Below are 13,422 nucleotides of genomic sequence, written 5' to 3'. Positions count from 1 at the left end.
CACCACTCTCTGGGTGAAGTAATTTCTCCTCATCTCAGTCCTGAAAGGTTTACCCCGTATCCTTAGACTATGACCCCTGGTTCTGGACTCTCCCACCATTGGGAACATCCTTCCTGCATCTACCCTGTCAAGTCCTGTTAGAATTTTATAGGTTTCTATGAGATCCCCCCTCACTCTTCTGAACTCCAGCGAATATAATCCTAACCGACTCAATCTCTCCTCATATGTCAGTCCCGCCATCCCAGGAATCAGTCTGGTAAACCTTCGCTGCACTCCCTCTATAGCAAGAACATCCTTCCTCAGATAAGGAGAGCAAAACTATAAAACTACACACAATATTCCAGGTGTGGCCTCACCAAGGCCCTGTATAATTGCAGCAAGACATCCCTGCTCCTGTACTCGAATCCTCTCACGATGAAGGCCAAAATACCATTTGCCTTTTTTACCGCCTGTTGCACCTCCATGCTTACCTTCAGCGACTGGTGTACGAGAACACCCAGGTCTCGCTGCATATTCCCCTGTCTCAGCTTATAGCTATTCAGATAATAATCTGCCTTCCTGTTTTTCCTACCAAAGTGGATAACCTCACATTTATCCACATTATACTGCATCTGCCATGCACTAGCCCACTCACTCAACTTGTCCAAATCAACTTGAAGCCTCTCTGCAACCTCCTCACAACTCACCCTCCCACCCAGTTTTGTGTCACCTGAAAATTTGGAGATATTACACTTAGTTCTCTCAGCTAAATCATTAATATACTATTGAGAATATTGTTTGACTGACGATTCTTGACAATCACATCAGGTGCAGACATTGGCTGTGGGAAGATAGGGACATGTAGTGATGGACATGTCAGGCGACCAATGGAGGGACTGTCAAGTACAAAGTGAGAGATGTGACAACGTAAGCGGAAATGAGTCATCAAACCCTCGCTTCAAGTTACAGCTTCCACGTTGTCCTCTCTCATTCTCCGACTTTAAGTCTCCTGGTAAGTGCTGGCATGTGGAAAGAAATCACTTTTCATTAAACTAGTTTGATCCTGCTTCTGAAACTATCTACCACTCTGCAGCGAACCCACTGAGTAAAGACATCTCTCCTGGGTGTCTGTCATGGCTAATTAAAATCTCGTGTTAATAACTCCTGCCGTTTGCAAATTGATTCACTTTCCATGGAGAAATGGGGAACCTAACAGGAAAACTGGTTATGGTAAGAGGAGTTTTTATACGATCATTTCTGGGGGTGCTCGTCGCGGCTTTAACCCTTGTGTGACCGCTGCAGTTTAAGCCTGTTCTACTTCAGAAGCCTATAGTGGATGGGTTAGGAGCTATTGTGAGAAGGGGCGATTCCTGCACACGTTTGATAGCTGTAGCTCTGACAGCATTGGGTTCCCCAGCCCGCGACAGTTTTAGATTTTTGACCCATTTTATGGGTAAGGAGAAAGACTTGTGTAGGAAGTTTACTTTTTAATTCTTTCATGGGATGGGGGTGTCACTGACAAGGCCAGCATTTGTTGCCCATCCCTAACTGGTCTTGACAACTGAGTGGCTTGCTAGGCCCATTTCAGAGGACAGTTAAGAGTCAACCACATCGCTGTGGGTCTGGAGTCACATGTAGGCCAGACCAGGTAAGGATGGCAGATTTCCTTCCTTAAAGGACATTAGTGAACCAGGTGGGTTGTTACGACAATTGATAGTTTCATGGTCACCATTACTGAGACTAGCTTTCAATTGCACATTTTTTTTATTATTAATTAATTGAATTTAAATTCCACCAGCTGCCATGGTGGGATTTGAACCCATGTCCACAGGGTATTAACCTGGTGTTACGACCGAGGAGGGAGGAGTGCACTGTCTTTTCTAGTTCCACTTCTCCACACGTCACAACATAAATTTAAATGTTTACCCGGTTACCCATACAGCCAATCATACACTCTATTTTTAAAATCCCAGAATAAAATATACCAACCGGATTTCTTTAATAAACAACAAAATTATTAGTTTATTCCAAACCAGTAACGAAAAAAAGCATTAACACACAGATTGAAATATGAAAGTTCCCTTTTTAAATTCCCCAATTACACTCACACATACATACGGGGAAAAATACAATAATTCCTTCTGCAGAGGTCTGTTAGAAAAAAAGACAAAAAAAAAATTACTTTGGCCAAATATTTGTTAATTCTTGATGAACAAAACGTAAGGAAGGAAGTCAGTTGTCCCTTTTTTGGTCTGGCGTCCTGGCATACGGAGACGGGCCACTTGGATCGTTTCAGAAGCAGTCCATTCTGGAGATATCGAGAATTATTCTACTGGCTTTCCAGGAGAAATGTGGCATCAGGGTTTTTCGACCATCATACACTTGAATCATAGGGTTTTTCCAGCTTCTCAGGAAAGATGCAGCTCCAGGGATTTTAGCTCTCCCACACTGGATCTTTGCAGGGTTTCTTCAAAGAGGTACAGAAAAAGGTGTGATTTCTTTACCCTCGACAGGAAAACACCAACTGTCAAAGAGTGCACACCCCAACTAAACTAAAAACAATGTCCAAACCACAAATAGAGAGTCAACCTCCTGACCTCCATCAACCTTGACATGTGCCTTCTCTGTAAACATCTTCCCCAGGCCACCAAGGATTCTGTTGTTTACTGAGCCCAAATCACTGGTGGTTTCTAGCACAGGTGGTTTTCGAGGAACTTCTCAAATGTCCTTTCGGTGAACTTGGTAAAAAAAAACACATCCATGGAATCTTTTCAGTTTTAACGCAAGTCCTCAAAAAATAAAAGTATGAAAAAACTTGGAAGCACTTTCGTAGCACTGGGCCTCCGGAATAGGAACAGGAGTAGGTCATGTGGCCCCGTAGGCCTCCTTTGCATTTATCGCCATGGGTAATTCCTTTCATAGAATTATAGAATGGCCACAGCACAGAAGGAGGCCATTCAGCCCATTGTGTCCGTACCGGCTCTCTGCATGAACTACTCAGCTATTCCCACACCCCAGCCTTTTCCTCGTAGCCCTGCAAATTATTTTTCTCTTCAGGTAATTATCCAATTCCCACCAAACACTCAGATCCAGATCCTCACTGTGTAAAAAGGTTTTCCCTCATGTCGCCTCTTGTCCTTTTGTCAATCACCTTATATCAGTGTCCTCTACCTTTCGACCCTTCACCAATGGGAACTGTTTCTCCCTATCTACTCTGTCCAGACCCCTCATGATTTTGAACACCTCTATCAAATCTCCTCTCAACCTTCTCTTCTCGAAGGAGAACAGCCCGAGTTTCTCCAGCCTGTCCACGTAACTGCAGTCCCTCATCCTTGGAACCATCCTCATGAATCGCTTCTGCACCCTCTCTAAAGCCTACACAACCTTCCTGAACTGCAGTGCCCGGAATTGGACACAATACTCCAGCTGAGGCCGAACCGGCGTGGTTTTGTACTCTATGTCCCTATATATAATAAGCCCAGGATCCCATATACTTTATTAATCGCTTTCTCAACCTGTCCTGCAACCTTCAATGATTTGTGCACATATACCCCCAGGTCTCTCAGCTCCTGCACGCCCTTTTGGATTTGTATCCTTTATTTCGTATCGCCTCTCCTCATTCTTGCGACCAAAATGAATTACTTCACACTGCTTTCATGTCAAATTAATTACCTGATAACGCACAATAGTATTTTAGATAAAGTAGGCTCAATAACAGCTGAGTGTGGGCCTGACTGACTTACTCGGCTACTCATGCCAGTTGCCAAACCCCCACCGTCTCCTAACCCAAGAGACAAACTCTTAAAAATCAAGAGATTTGGCATTAAAATCCTGAGGTGATTTTGTTTTTCGCAACATTAACCCGCATAGGTTGACAGTTGGTTTCTTCACCTCATTAGTGCCTTATGTAATCTCTTAGAGATCTCCGCAAAAAAACGAAAACAAATCTACTGCGGCTTAAACTGCTTCAGAAAAAAAAAAACTACCTGTTATTGTCACATGTGTTAAAGTCATCACAAATGGCTTGTCCTAATTGAAGTAACAAGGCTCAGGAGCGAGTGCATGTGTCTGCCTGTACTGGCATACTAAAGTGCAAAGGAAGTCTGGAAGTGTATATAATCCCAGGATTGTTTGGCTCCATTGCTTCTCTTTCTGCTTTCCCGACTGATTCAAATTCAGACTGGCTTTGAGTCAAGCAGTTCCTGCTCCCGTCACTATAGTGATCTAGGGGCTGGGTACAAGCTGGACCTCACTCTGCCCCTTTCGGCCTAACAAGCCCTAATTCTAGGGCGCCAACATCCTGCATCCCAAGGAGGCCTGACCTGAGATTAAGTCAGGCCGTTATTCAGGCGTCCGGAGTGCCTGCCCAAGACGTCCATTTTGGCTCCTTTCATAGGCTAATGAGGGCCCTAACGCCTGATTGAGGACCCCTCGGGAAAACTGGGAGGCCTCAGGCCTTTGCTGAGGTTTTCCAGATCTGGATGCAGCCTAGTCAGTGGCCGTCATTAAATGGGGAACGAATTGTACTTATTTCTTTTTAAAAATTGACTTGGGGGCCACATCCGACTGGCTCCCTGGCGCTTCTGCTGGCTGAGATTGACCCACTTCCCTCCCCCCGCCACTGTCTTTCCTCCTCCGCTTCCTGGCACTCAGCTGAGAGCCTCTATTGGCGTGGCGACCGGCGCAAATTCCGCCAGCTCCTTCTCATAGGCCAACATCTCGGTGTTCTCTTGACCTTGAGGTTCAATCGAGGCATCCAAGGGGGAATTGAAGTGTTATCTGAAAAGGAAGAATGTGCAGGGTTACGGATAGAAGGCGGGGGAGTGGCTCCAGGTAAATTGCTCCTTCGGAGAGCCAGCACAGACATGATGGGCTGAATGGCCTCCTTCTGTGTTGTAACAACTCTGTGATGCTGTGATTTTAGCTCTAGATGTTCTTCAATTCGCTCCTTTCGTAGGGATCCTGGGCAGGATTTCCCCCATGGGGTTCAGGACCCCGCCGTCAGGCTCAAATAGGGGTCAGATCCTAAAACTGTGTGGGGAACAGTAACTCGGCTGGGATAGTCCTTGAATTGGCCAATTAGTGGCCAGTGGGCAGGCTCGCCATCCAAATAAGGGTGGCCATCCAGCTCTCAAAGCTGAAGGGCCAATAGGAGAGGGAGACCCCTGTTGTGCTTCTGGGACGAGGGGGAGGGGTGAGGGTAGAGGTGCGGGAAATGGGCCGGACACGGTTGAGGGCCCTGTCAACCACAGTGAGGGGGAATCCTCGGTTGAGGAAAATGGAAGACATATAGAAGCGCTGTCATGGAAGGTAGCATCATCAGAGCAGACGTGTCAGAGACAGAGAAACTGGGAGAATGGAATGAAGTCCTTACAGGAGGTAGGGTGTGAAGAAGTGTAGTCGAGGTAGCTGTGAGAGTCGGTGGGCTTATAATGAATATTAGTAGACAGCCTATCCCCAGAGATGGAGACAGAGAAGTCGAGGAAGGGAAGGGAAGTGTCGGAGATGGACCATGTAAAGGTGAGAGAAGAGTGGAAATTAGAAGCAAAGTTGATAAAGTTTTCCAGTTCGGGGCAGGAGCAGGAAACAGCACCGATACAGTCATCAATGTACTGGAAAAAGAGGTGGGGGAGGGGCCCTAAGCAGGACTGGAACAAAGAATGCTCGACATATCCCACAAAAAGACCATCATAACTAGGACCCATGCGGGTACCCATAGCAACACCTTTTACTTGCAGGAAGTGAGTGGAGTTGAAGGAGAAGTTGTTCAATGTGAGAACAAGTTCAGCCAGGCGGAGGAGGGTGGTGGTGAATGGGGACTGGTTGGGCCTCTGTTCAAGGAAGGAGTGGAGAGCCCTCAAACAGTCCTGGTGGGAGATGGAGGTGCAGAGAGATTGGACGTCCATAGTGAAGAGGAGGCGGTTGGGGCCAGGAGACTGAGAATTGTTAAAATTACGCAGGGCGTCAGAAGAGTCACAGATGTAGGTGGGAAGAGACTGGACCAGCGGAGAAAAGATAGAGTCAAGATAGGAAGAAATAGGTTCAGTGGGGCAGGAGCAGGCTGACACAATGGCTCTGCCGGGACAGTCCTGTTTGTGGATTTTGGGAAGGAGGTAGAAGCGGGCTGTCCGGGGTTGTGGGACTATGAGGTTGGAAGCTGTAAAGGGAAGATGTCCGGAGGAGATGAGGTCAGTGACAGTCCTGTGGACAGTAGCTTGACGTTCGGTGGTGGGGTCATGGTCCAGGGGGTGGTAGGAAGAAGTGTCTGAGAGTTGGCACTGCAGACAACGACAGCACCACCCTTGTCTGCAGGCTTGATCACAATGTTGGGGTTAGACTTGAGAGACTGGAGTGCGGTAAGTTCAGAGGGGGGCAGGTTAGAGTGAGTGAGGGGCACAGAGAGGTGGGCTTTTGGATGACTGGCCCAGTGACTTTACCGCCAAGCTGTTGTTCGCACTGTCTTTGCTGTATCTTTTTGGAAGCCCTCCTAGCTCCCTGATGGAAGAGAAGCTCTCTACTCCAGTCAGCCTCCGACACCATGACTCCAACGTGCATCCAAAAAGGCGGGCACTGACTCTCTGCCCTCTCGTGCCGTTCCTGCCCCTTCCTGCAGGCCTTCAAGCATTGGCACCAGACGTTTTAGCCCCTGCTGCAGCCGGAGCAGGGCTATCCCCACGCCTGATTTCGGGGGATATCCATTTGAGGCCCCTTTGTCTCAGCGGGCTAAATGGGTGCAAAAGATTCAATGATAGGGTAGAGTGTTCAGGGGCTGTGGAAGGAGATTAGATTAGGTGGGTGGAGTCCGGGATAGAGTGCAGCACGCAGGGGCTGTAGAAGGAGATTAAACGGGTGGATAGAGTAAAGCCTAGCTACCCAACCCGAACTCGACTACATGTGTCGGGCTCGGGTAAGGTCGGGTCTATATTCCGAGACCAGCATTCGGGCTCGGATCGGGTCGGGCTGGATGGTACTGCCTCTGGGAACTCACGGGATCAGGTTCACCCATGATTCCCCACAACTCCATCTGCAGGAATAGCCTGCTACCGGAACGGGATGAAGAGGATCACAAGTATTACCATTTGGATAAGGTAGGGCACAATAACAAAAAAAAATTAAAGGACTCATGCCCGGGTCGGGTTCGGGTTGGCTGTGGCCGGGTTGGGCCTGGGTCAGTTTTCGGATTTATACCCCAGCAGGCCGTTAGCATAAAGTCCGGGATAGAGTAGGGTGCACATGGACTGGAAGGGCTGGATTATTGGCTGTTTGCATTTCACGATTGCATCATCCCAATTCATATTTGTTAATTATCTCTCTGCCTTTGGCTCAATTTAAACTCATTCAATGTCTACTGTCATGTGTTGAGTCTTGAGTGTGAATGCCGGAGTCCAATATGGAGATAGAACAGGAGACAAGCAGAGCAGGGTCCGGTTCCACCTTCGATTCATGTGGGAGTGCGGAGAGCGCAGATAGTACAGGTTGTCAAATGCTGTCTTGTTTCAGGTCCAGAATATTTCACTCCATGAGCTACTCGTCAGGGATCTACTATCAGTTTCTGCTGCTGCTGCTTTGGATGCCTCAGTTGTGTGTTGGTAAGATGCGGTCTATATGGAGAATGTCTTCACTTTAAATAGTTACTAAAGGTTCTGTTCAACAAAGCTCCCTCTACACTGTCTCCATCAAACACTCCCAAGACAGGTACAGCACGGGGGTTAGATACAGAGTAAAGCTCCCTCTACACTGTCTCCATCAAACACTCCCAGGACAGGTACAGCACGGGGGTTAGATACAGAGTAAAGCTCTCTCTACACTGTCCCCATTGAACACTCCCAAATCACTCAACTATATTCCAGCCTGTAACTCACTCCCGGGTATCTGATATTCTATAAAAAACAGGGTTAGATACAGAGTAAATCTCTCCCTATGAACTAATGGCGAGGGGATCTCTTGCATCCACCCCAGCAGGTGGCGTGTGTTTATATCTCATTCAGAAGGTGGCAACTCCAACAGTGCAGCACTCCCTCTCTACTGACTCTCCAACAGTGCAGCGCTCCCTCTGTACTGACTCTCCAACAGTGCAGCACTCCCTCTCTACTGACTCTCCAACAGTGCAGCGCTCCCTCTGTACTGACTCTCCGACAGTGCAGCGCTCCCTCTGTACTGACTCTCCGACAGTGCAGCGCTCCCTCTGTACTGACTCTCCGCCAGTGCAGCGCTCCCTCTGTACTGACTCTCCGACAGTGCAGCGCTCCCTCTGTACTGACTCTCCGACAGTGCAGCGCGATCTCATTACGATGCTCCCTCAGTACAACCCTCCAAAATTTGCAGCACACCCTCAGTACTGACCCTCCGACAGTGCAGCAGCCTTTCAGTACTGCCCCTCCGACATTGTAGCACTCCCTCAGTACTGACCCTCTGACAGTGTAGCACTCCCTCAGTACTGCCCTCTGACAGTGCAGCACTCCCTCAGTACTGACCCTCTGACAGTGCAGCACTCCCTCAGTACTGACCCTCTGACAGTGCAGCACTCCCTCAGTACTGAACTGGGAAAGTTGCTCTGTATTATCTGCTCAAGTCTCCGAAGATGGGGCTCGCACCCTCAAAACCCTGACTTAATGGCGAGGGCACTGACTGTTTAAAGGTGTTTAGCTTTAATGTTCCAGAACCTAGTTTTTGCATTGTACTAAAATAAAAAAAAGAAATGCTGGAAGTTCTCAGCAGTTCTGGCAGCATCTGTGGAGAGAGAAGCAGAGTTAACGTTTCAGCTCAGTGACCCTTCATCAGAACTGGCAGATATTAGAAATGTAAAAGGTTTTAAGCAAGTAAAGCGGGGGTGGGGCAAGTAATAACAAAAGAGAAGGTGTTGATAGGACAAGGTCACGGAGAATAACTGACCAGAAGGTCATGGAGCAAACGGTATGTTAATGGTGTGGTGCATTGTACTGTCTGGCATTCGGGTCTGTGACAAGAGGATCATGGCTGAGGGTATGTATTGACCCGAGTGCATTCATTCCGTAGGTCAGTCTGTGTGTCGCAAGACCCACTCCGTGACGCAGGCTGTATGTGGGGACACTGTTGTTCTTCCCTGTCAATTTACTGGTGAAGATAAGCAGCCAAGAGTCACCTGGCAGAAAAAAATCGCAGGTGATGACTTGGTGGTCTTTGAACACCCAGGAGAAGCCATCGGCAGCAACCAGAACATCCTCTACCATCACAGGACTGGACTGCAGCCAGAGTGGCATAAGAAGAAAAATCCCAGTCTCACTCTCAAGGATGTCACGACAACAGACAGTGGGACATACGTCTGTTATATTCGTTTAAACCCCAGCTTGAAAAGTCAAATTTGCTCTGAGGTATCGCTGGAAGTCAATCAAGGTAAGGGGATTTAAAAGGTCACAGGACATGTTGTTACCATGCCGACGCTTAAAGGGGCATAGCGCGGAGCTCGCCTGCAGCGCAAAGCCTTTCTAGGTGAAAGATTTCAGTGACGTGCAGAGGCTTGGAAAACTGGGATCTTTTCCTTAGAAAGTGAAGGGCAGGTTTGATCGTGGCCTTCAAAATCTTGAAGGGTTTTGACAGGGTGGACCGAGAGGAGCTGTTTTCAGTGGCTGAAGCGTCGATAACCAGAGGGCACCGATTTAAGGTAAAAGAATCAGAGGGGGACATGAGGAAAAATGTCTTTGTGTAGCGAGTAGTTAGGCTCTGGAATGCGCTGCCTGTGAGTGTGCTGGAGGCAGGTTCAATCGGGGCTTTCAAAAGGGGATTGGATAAATATTTGATGGGAAAAATAAAAATTTGCAGGGATAAGGAGAGTGGGGGTGTGGGACTAACTGGACTGCTCTTTAACAGACCCGGCACAGAGGGGCTGAATGGCCTCCGATTATTAGCACTGCCTTCAGATGCACCGAGCCTACCTGCCCATGATGCCCTGTCGTTTTCCCCCGTTTCTAGGTGCAGATGTCGTCCGGGCAACGCCCTCGCAGGTAACGGCGAAGGCAGGGGAAGAACTGAATCTCCAATGGAACTTTAACCCAAAGTGCTTCAACCCAACGTCTTGTAGCTGTAGGCGTGGTTCATCTGACTACCTCCCTGCACAGAGCAAAGGGGAGCTGACAGAAGAACTCCGGGCTGAGAATTGCACAGTCATACCGAGAGTTGCCAATGGGACCGTCACCCGATGGGTGCCAGGCCCCAACGCCACCCAAGTAGGCCCCTACGAATGTTGCCTTGGAGACCACACCACACGACTGAAGGGATGCGTGAGCTTCATGGTCGCAGGTAAATCTGATTTGAGTCCCTCTTCGATTTATCCTTGACAATTCAACGCGCTCCTCAAAAATCAACACACAGAGCTGGTTTTGACTTTAAGGCCTATTCCCGGCAGCCATTTTGAGGCCCCGGCCTCCACCATTTTGAGGGGCTGGCCTCATTCGACTTTTGACCGGCGAGCCGAGAAACTGGGCTGGAACTGAAAAGCAACCAATTCGATTGTGGGGCGTGGGGTGGGGGTGGGGGGGGGTGGGGGTGGGGGAGGAGTGTGGTGGGCGCAATTGCGGAGGGGCCTGGCGTCGCTTGTCATCCGTTGCCTGCAGAACTGGTCATGGCTTGCACAGTGCAGGTATCAGATTAATTTCTACTTAAAATGGCAATCAGGAGGTTCCAGTTACATCTTAAGGACCCAATTTCCAGGGCCTATTGCCTGAATCAGACAGGCACTCTGGACAGCCCAGGCTGAAGGCCCTTTTCAAGATGGCCGCCACCACATAGTCTGTTGCTAATGGGATGGTGAGGCCCCTATTTTGAGGCCACATGGTTGGTCTGATTGACATCCCTTGTTTTTGGGTGGGAACGTAGTCAGGGAACAGTGAGGGAGTCTTCTCGCCTTTCCATCCCCCCCGCTGTTTCCCAGGCACCAGGGTGGCTGCAGGACAGTGCAGTGAGTGCCAGAGCACCACCAGTTGGTACACTGGCATAGACCTGGGCCTCACTAGCAGGCCTCAAAGCAACCACCGGAGGGCAGCTCTGAAAAAGGCGGGAATTAAAACTTTGCGGGATCAGAAGGAGCATTTGTGCCCGTCCTGGCGCCACCCCCTCCCATTCCCCCCGCGGCCCCGCCATAAACCGTCCCACTCAATTCCAGTCCCTCCGTGCCGTTTCCCCATGGATTGTTCCCCCCCCCCATCACCCCAACTCTCCAAGGCCTCATTTCCAGCCCACCACTGCGATTTCTGAATCCCCTATTCCCGAGCCATGCTTCAGTGGGGTCTTGGCAGGGTGTGGGTGGGAGATTTGGGGAGAATGGAATGGAGAAAGGGTGCAGGGGCAGTCGGACTGAGCGGAAAGGTGTGGCGACAGGGGGAGGCAGGGGTGGGAGTGGGAGATAGTCTGGGGGTCTTGCGGGGAAAGCATGAGAGGAGGACCCTGGGATGCCGACTAAAACCAACGGCATTGGGTTTGCAACATAGATACTTGGCACAAGGTAATGCAATACTTGAAATGATTGTGGGTCGATCCAATTTGTGCTTTAATGCCTTGTGCTTACCTTTGCTCGACAGGGGCAACCAGCGGTGCTGAATGCACACTTGGAAGGTACTGTCAATACTTTGTAACCATGCTCCTCCTCACCATCGCGACTATCCTGTGAAGAGTGGGAACGCCAAGCTCCAGGAAAACTCAGCAAAGACGAGAAATGAGGTAGAAGATCAACTGTGCTCTTGTTGAATGGCCTCGTCCTGCCCCTATTTCTTATGTCCTTTCCATCCCTTATTGGGAATAAAGAAAATTATCATTTCATGTTCCTCACATGAGTTTCATCAATTCTCACAGAGCTTCATGAAGTGGAAACTGCCTCGTCGTCGTCAGAATCCCAATCGCTGTGCTCTGTGGGGACTTCTCTTGCCTCTGTGCCTGACTCTGTGTGTGTGTGTGTGTGTGTGTGTGTGTGTGTGTGTGTGTGTGTGTGTGTGTGTGTGTGTGTGTGTGTGTCTGTGTGTGTGTGTCTGTGTGTGTGTGTCTGTGTGTGTGTGTCTGTGTGTTTGTTTGTTTGTTTCACCTCCCACTCCAGAAACTGCAGTGCCACAATCCAGGCTGACCCTCCCTGTGCAGTACTGAGGGAGTGCCGCGTGGTCGGAGGTGCCGACTTCCGAATGAGACGTTAAACAGTGCCCTGTTTGGGTAGGTATAAAAGTCTCAAAGGAGAGCAGGGGTGAGCTCTGCACCAGTGTCCTGGGGCCAATATTTCTACCTCGACCAAGATCACAAAGACAGATTATCTGGTCATTATCACATCGCTGTTTGTGGGAGCTTGCTGTGTGCAAATTGGCCATTCCGTTTCCTACATTAGAAGACCACAAGAAATAGGCGCAGGAGTAGACCATACGGCCCATCGAGCCTGCTCCGCCATTTAATATAATCATGGCTGATATTCAGCCACTTTCCCGCCCGCTCGCCCGCCATATCCCCTCGATTCTCCTCAGTGCCCAAACATCGATCTCTAGCAGTCTTGAATATACTCAAGGACTGAGCATCCACAACCCTCTGGGGGTAGAGAATTCCAAAGATTCGCAACCCGTTGAGCAAAGTAACTTCTCATCTCAGTCCTAAATGGTTAACAGTGACAACACTTCCGAAAGTGCTATGTTGGTCGTCAAGCATGCTGAGGTTGGCAGAGGTGCTATACAAATGTAAGTGTTTTTTTTTTCTCTTTGTTTTCTAATACTCCACTCATTGAGTCCCAATTCTGTCCTGTAGCAGTGACTAATGGCAATTGCAGGCTGTGGTTAAGGCTGTAATTATCAAATGAAACACTAGCGCCCACTTCGACCAGTATTACTGGAAGTTTTAGTAATTTGTACAGTTCTGCGGTGTACGATTACTGATCTGCTTCTTCTTGGTAACAGCTTCCACATAAAGCGTGGTTAAAGATCTACGTTTTTCTCATATGGAACGAGAGTGCAATTAAACCTCCTGTTCCTTCGATACATTTGCCTAAGCAGGTGTGAAACGCATTTCACACCTTGAATGTGGTGCATCGCTTAAAGCTAAGCTGACTGGAAGTTGGGTTTGATACAGAGCTCTGGTTAAAATGGTCAGAGCCGCTCACTTCTGTTAGAATGTGCAGAATTCTACATTACGTAGAAGCTTCAGCACAGTAACAGGCCATTCGGCCCACCTTCTCCGTGCTGGTGTTAATGCTCCACATGAACCTCCTCCCACCCCTACTTCATCTCACCCTATCAGCATCTCCTTTTATTCCTTTCTCCCTCATGTGTTTATCCATCTTCCCCCTTAAATGTATCAATACAATTCGCCTTAGCCACTCCCTGTGGGAGCGAGTTCCACATTCTCACCACTCTCTGGGGAAAGAGGTTTCTCCTGAATTCCCCTATTGACTTTATTAGGGACTGTCTTATATTTATGGCCCCCGAGTTCTGGTCTCGGCCACAA

General features: G+C 48.8%; 1 protein-coding gene across 7 annotated transcripts in view; it reads left to right on the top strand.

The window, feature by feature from the left end:
* LOC137357394 (uncharacterized) overlaps positions 1–11,769 on the top strand; it is a 52,351-nt gene extending 40,582 nt beyond the window's left edge. For 5 of the 7 annotated variants that reach the window (XM_068023727.1, XM_068023728.1, XM_068023725.1 and 2 more), the window contains 4 exons: positions 808–991; positions 8,995–9,351; positions 9,928–10,254; positions 11,532–11,769. In XM_068023727.1, the coding sequence (XP_067879828.1) occupies positions 847–991; positions 8,995–9,351; positions 9,928–10,254; positions 11,532–11,620 (918 nt within the window). In that variant the 5' untranslated portion in view covers positions 808–846 and the 3' untranslated portion in view covers positions 11,621–11,769. Of the gene's footprint in view, positions 1–807; positions 1,210–7,479; positions 7,569–8,994; positions 9,352–9,927; positions 10,255–11,531 lie in introns of those variants that run through there. The other 2 variants (XM_068023730.1, XM_068023729.1) reach the window with 2 other exon arrangements.
* The last annotated feature ends 1,653 nt before the right edge of the window (positions 11,770–13,422 follow it).

Source organism: Heterodontus francisci, chromosome 48 (assembly GCF_036365525.1).
Source record: "Heterodontus francisci isolate sHetFra1 chromosome 48, sHetFra1.hap1, whole genome shotgun sequence".
In the NCBI taxonomy this organism is placed as follows: Eukaryota; Metazoa; Chordata; class Chondrichthyes; order Heterodontiformes; family Heterodontidae; genus Heterodontus; species Heterodontus francisci.
The sequence above is the reverse complement of the archived record's forward strand: the minus strand, read 5'-3'. Positions and strand labels throughout refer to the sequence as shown.